General features: G+C 40.0%; 1 protein-coding gene across 1 annotated transcript; it reads left to right on the top strand.

Annotated features, from left to right (window-relative positions):
* The first annotated feature begins 4800 nt into the window (after positions 1-4800).
* Positions 4801-5488, top strand: LOC130467115 (formin-like protein 5). Its single transcript, XM_056835569.1, has one exon. It carries the CDS (start codon positions 4929-4931, stop codon positions 5436-5438), a length of 510 nt encoding a protein of 169 aa, XP_056691547.1. The 5' UTR covers positions 4801-4928; the 3' UTR covers positions 5439-5488.
* The last annotated feature ends 366 nt before the right edge of the window (positions 5489-5854 follow it).

The raw sequence follows: 5854 nt of genomic DNA on the forward strand, positions 1-5854 counted from the left end.
ACGGTCCGAAAAGGAAAGCGGTGCGAGTATTAAGGGACGGAAAGAGTAGTAGATAAATGTTAATTTTCAAATCATTAGATAAATGTAAATTTACGAATCAGTAGACAAATGATCATTTTCAAGTCATTAGATATATGTCCATTTCCAAATCAGTAAATAAATGTTCATTTCTAAATCAATAACAAATATTCATTTTCAAATCAGTAAATATTCATTTTAATTTATTTTTTTATAAATGTTCATGTTAACAGCACAAAATAACGTCGTTTTAAAGGGGGTATGGCCACATAGCCAACACTTACTATACCCGGATGTAGCTAAAAATTTACGACACTATAGAGTATAGACCTACAGTATAGCCATTACAAATATTCTTTCTTCCTTGTATTGCTGTTGGTGGGCTTCGTAGGTGATGGGCCAAGTCCATCAAGTTGAGCACTCAACTTAATATAGCAACATGCTTTCTTTTCTTTGCAAATTAAAAGGAATTTTTCCTTTTAATTTCTTTTCTCATTCTTTCACCATTTTAATTTTTTTTTGCACCATAATTCCGATTTCCAAACCCAAAAACATTATTCCTCCAAGGATTTAATTAACACCGAATCAAAAAATAATTAATTTACTATTTGGAAACTAAAACACAATTGTTAAAGGCCTCAACTTGGAGAAATTATGCAAAATGACCGAGTACCAATCGCGACAAGAATATCGTAGCTGTTAATTTGGAGTTCTCATGCATAATGCTTGTTGGGGTGTTAAAATGGGATCACCATTTTAACCCAAAAGCCAATAAAATCCACTCAAGCCCAATATCACTTACAAGGCCTCAAAGGCCCAACAAGGCACTATATATACCCCTCAAAGGGCAAGGTAAAAGAGGTCATTCTCTAACCCTAGAGAAGCCACCTTACTCTCTTTCTCTCCCCTAAACACCTCATTTTATACATCAAATGTACTGACTTGAGCGTCGGAGGCTCCGCCTCGGGGACCCCCCCTTGGCCCGGAGTTCATCTCGCAGGCACCGCACGTGACCCGAAACTCAAGATATCAAGGACGCTCCTTCCATCGTTTCAACCCCGGAACAATTTGGCGCCGTCTGTGGGGAGAGAGTACAATAACCCATGAAGATCCACTCTTACATGGCTATCGTGTTCAAGCACAAAAGTGGCCGGAACAATTTGGCGCCGTCTGTGGGGAGAGAATACAACAACCCATGAAGATCCACTCTTCCATGGCTACCGTGTTTGACCACAAAAGTGGCCGGAAAATCCGAAAACTTCGAAATAGCCGGCCAGAACTGCAGTTTTACCAACAAATCTCCATTATTGGCACTTGGTAATATATCGGCAAAACCATCTTATATTTATGACATCTTAGTCATAAACAATAGATGGAGAATCAAAAAGCAATCGGTGGCCTAATGCATCGAATTACCCACAGCAACAACTTAAATGTGAAATTATGATTACTAAAGGGGGAAGCATTAGAAAGCTACATATTGCGGTATGAAAATCTCCATACTCCAGAAGCTCACAGCCGAGTACAGAGTCGAGCACAGCAGTTACTGTCTTCCTGAAGCTCATAGCCGAAGAAGCCCCCGAAGCCCATAACCGAAGTTCATTGTTGAAGCTCATTGCCGAAGCTCATCTCCCGAAGATGACCCGCCGAGGTCAACCTACCGAGGAGAAGTTTTAGCCCAAAACTCGGAGTCAACCCCCTGTCAACACAGAGAGTTGAAGAGCTTGGTATCAGCAAATGAGAGTCTGCAAGGGTCCCAAGTTCGACTCAAGGTATGAACCTCCGAGGTGCGATTCAAGGTCCAAACCAAAGAGATCCGATGTCCGAACAAAAAGTCCTTGCTGTAGCTTAATGCCGAAGCCCAGTGCCGATACTCAGCGCCGAGCACAGCAGTCTCGAAGCTCACCTCTCGAGCATAACGATGCTGACAGCAACTCCAAAGGCTAGCATCAAAGTTCAGCCTTCCGAGGCCCAAACCGAAGCTCATAGCCGAGGTCAATGCGAGGCTCAGTGCCGAAGGAGATGCCGAGGTTCACTGAGGTCGTCAAGTGGTCCGAAGTACTGCTTCATACCTGAAGAGGATGAAATAAACGGGAAAAAGAGCGAAAAAGTCTCTGGCCCAAATGATAACATTCACTATTAATACAACCAATCTAAATACATATTACTTTGGTGGGCCATCATGGTCTCACCAAGTGAGATAATTTCGGATAATTAAAGTTTCATACCGAAGCTCGAGAAATTTGGATTACTTTGGTGGGTCAGCATAGCACCTGTCATCATTTGGAAATTGAAGTGACCCCCTTGAACCACTCAAATTGGTCCACTTGGAGACAACAAATGAGCTCCAATTACTCCCTCCAACGACATTCCAATTTATTACAAAGCTAAGTCTTCTATTCATTTAAGCTTTGTACTTTATTTCTTGTCAACATTAATAATTTACTTGACTTGATTAATTTGGTAAAATGCTAATATTCTTGGAGACTTAATTTGGCAGACATTGTCTAAATTTCTAAGTCATTTTGCAAGAGCATACACCTCAAATTGTTCATCATGCTCAAAACGAATTATTTACTCATGTTTGACAAGCATAAATACATTAAATGTTGAAGATCAAAATTGTGTAGCAAGTCTCCGAACAAGTCTACGGATTTAAAAGAAGACTAAAAAGCCGCTCCGAGATTACAACTCGAACCGATGTTACAATCCGAGCCGATTTTAGAAGCACGTTCTTAAACAGATCTCCGGATTTGAAGAGCGAGGTTAAAAATCGCTCCGAGATTACAACTCGAATCGACGTTACAATCCGAGCCGAGGTAAAGAAACCGCTCCGAGATTACAACTCGAACCGATGTTACAATCCGAGCCGATTTTAGAAGCACGTTCTTAAACAGATCTCCAGATTTGAAGAGCGAGGTTAAAAATCGCTCCGAGATTACAACTCGAATCGACGTTACAATCCGAGCCGAGGTAAAGAAACCGCTCCGAGATTACAACTCGAACCGATGTTACAATCCGAGCCGATTTTAGAAGCACGTTCTTAAACAGATCTCCGGATTTGAAGAGCGAGGTTAAAAATCGCTCCGAGATTACAACTCGAATCGACGTTACAATCCGAGCCGAGGTAAAGAAACCGCTCCGAGATTACAACTCGAACCGATGTTACAATCCGAGCCGATTTTAGAAGCACGTTCTTAAACAGATCTCCGGATTTGAAGAACGAGGTTAAAAATCGCTCAAAGATTACAACTCGAATCGATGTTACAATCCGAGCCGAAGGTAAAAAGCCGCTCAAAGATTACAACTCGAACCGATGTTACAATCCGAGCCGATTTTAGAAGCACGTTCTTAAACAGATCTCCGGATTTGAAGAGCGAGGTTAAAAATCGCTCCGAGATTACAACTCGAATCGATGTTACAATCCGAGCCGAAGGTAAAAAGCCGCTCAAAGATTACAACTCGAACCGATGTTACAATCCGAGCCGATTTTAGAAGCACGTTCTTAAACAGATCTCCGGATTTGAAGAGCGAGGTTAAAAATCGCTCCGAGATTACAACTCGAATCGACGTTACAGTCCGAGCCGAAGGTAAAAATCCGAAGGATAAAACCGAGCCGAAGGTAAAAATCCGAAGGATAAAACCGAGCCGAAGGTAAAAATCCGAAGGATAAAATCCGAAGGATGGTAAAAATCCGAAGGATAAAACCGAGCCGAAGGTAAAAATCCGAAGGATAAAACCGAGCCGAAGGTAAAAATCCGAAGGATAAAACCGAGCCGAAGGTAAAAATCCGAAGGATAAAACCGAGCCGAAGGTAAAAATCCGAAGGATAAAACCGAGCCGAAGGTAAAAATCCGAAGGATGGTAAAAATCCGAAGGATAAAACCGAGCCGAAGGTAAAAATCCGAAGGATAAAACCGAGCCGAAGGTAAAAATCCGAAGGATAAAACCGAGCCGAAGGTAAAAATCCGAAGGATAAAACCGAGCCGAAGGTAAAAAATCCGAAGGATAAAACCGAGCAAGTGATCAAAATCAAAACCCAACCCATTTTTCAAATAGAATTGGGTCTGGGGGGCATTTGTTGGGGTGTTAAAATGGGCTCACCATTTTAACCCAAAAGCCAATAAAATCCACTCAAGCCCAATATCACTTACAAGGCCTCAAAGGCCCAACAAGGCACTATATATACCCCTCAAAGGGCAAGGTAAAAGAGGTCATTCTCTAACCCTAGAGAAGCCACCTTACTCTCTTTCTCTCCCCTAAACACCTCATTTTATACATCAAATGTACTGACTTGAGCGTCGGAGGCTCCGCCTCGGGGACCCCCCCTTGGCCCGGAGTTCATCTCGCATATATTATTTTATCTATCAAATGTACTGCTTATAATTAATTGTTTTTATTACATATATTATTTTAATTTTTCTACTATATTTCATTGTTTTATGATCATATTTCGTATGCTTACCTTGTTAATCCTATTAAAAGTTATTTCGAAACAGCTAATAAAAATTGGTAATACCGTGATATCCGGCCTGATCGAGGTTTCGAATAGGGCATGTTGGAATCATATTCTTCTTTACCCCTATTATTTTTCCTTTTTTTTTAACCTATTTTTATTATCAAATGATTCAACTGTACCTTATTATTGCAATACCAGCCAATTTTGCTACGATCACCTTCAATTTAATTGTGACGGTGCAAAATACTAAATACTTATACATGCATTTCCTTCTAATGTGACACATATCCTTTCTAAATGGCTATGTGTCACTCAACATTTTCTATATCATTGTTTTTATCACTTGCTAGCTACTTCTATTATTTCATTACCACAAACAAGACCTGACAAATTACAACTCATTTCCTTAAATTACTCACTTTTGGCAAAAATAAAAAATAATTAGTGCACAATGTTTGCAACAAAAAACCTTGTAATAATACAATTATGTTTATTATTATTGTTGCAAATTTCTATAAGTCATTGCTCTTTATCAACATCCCAAAAGAAAGGAGTTGATGGAGATAATGTTGCAGCTTGTACAAATAATTGTACCATTATTTGTCAATTTCCATGTCAACCACCACCAAGGCCGCCAACGCCGTCACCACCGCCGCCACCACCACCACCGCCGCGAAGCTACTTGACGGAAACTCCACCACCACCGGCATCTTCAGGTTCTCAAGGGGTTAATTGTCCTCCGGGAAGTGTGCCATGTTGTGAGTACCCTAATAGTCCTCCAATGAGTGGAGGAGGGCCTTTTGATCAAGGAAGTCAAGGTCAATATGTTCCACCAAGTCCTTATACTTATGTGCCCTACAATAACTTCTCTGCTTCTACAACCACTAGGTCTACTAGTGACTTGTTTGGGAAGCCTCTTTTTTCTGCTATTTTCTTCATGTTCTTCTTTTCTTTAACTTAATATAAAGTGTATATGTTCATACAATTTAATGTAGGGTAAAGTTGCATGCACTAATTAATCCTGTGTGTTAGTCGAGTTTGTGAAATCGATATACATGTATACACTTGAGTTAGATATACTTCTCCCGTTTCTTTATAGAGGCATGATATTGATTTTAACACCACTCATTTACTAACTTTTACTACCTCTGTTTCATTAAGTTCTTTACGCTTTGAAAAATGTGTTCAACAATTAAAACTTTGACCATAAATAACCACTTATGTGATTTCAATAGTACGGACTCTGTCCTACGGAGTAGCTAGAGTGTGTGACACATACTTAATATAAATAAGATACGTCAAAGAAAGAAATAAATAAATAACACAAGTTGGAGGAATTGGAGGGGAATTCTTCTTGTTATTTGAAGGTCACAGATC

The sequence above is a fragment of the Spinacia oleracea genome, chromosome 2, assembly GCF_020520425.1.
Source record: "Spinacia oleracea cultivar Varoflay chromosome 2, BTI_SOV_V1, whole genome shotgun sequence".
NCBI lineage: Eukaryota > Viridiplantae > Streptophyta > Magnoliopsida > Caryophyllales > Amaranthaceae > Spinacia > Spinacia oleracea.

Excerpts from the sequence above, each read along its gene's own strand:
- LOC130467115 (XM_056835569.1), top strand. The coding sequence starts at position 4,929 with ATGTTTGCAACAAAAAACCTTGTAATAATACAATTATGTTTATTATTA.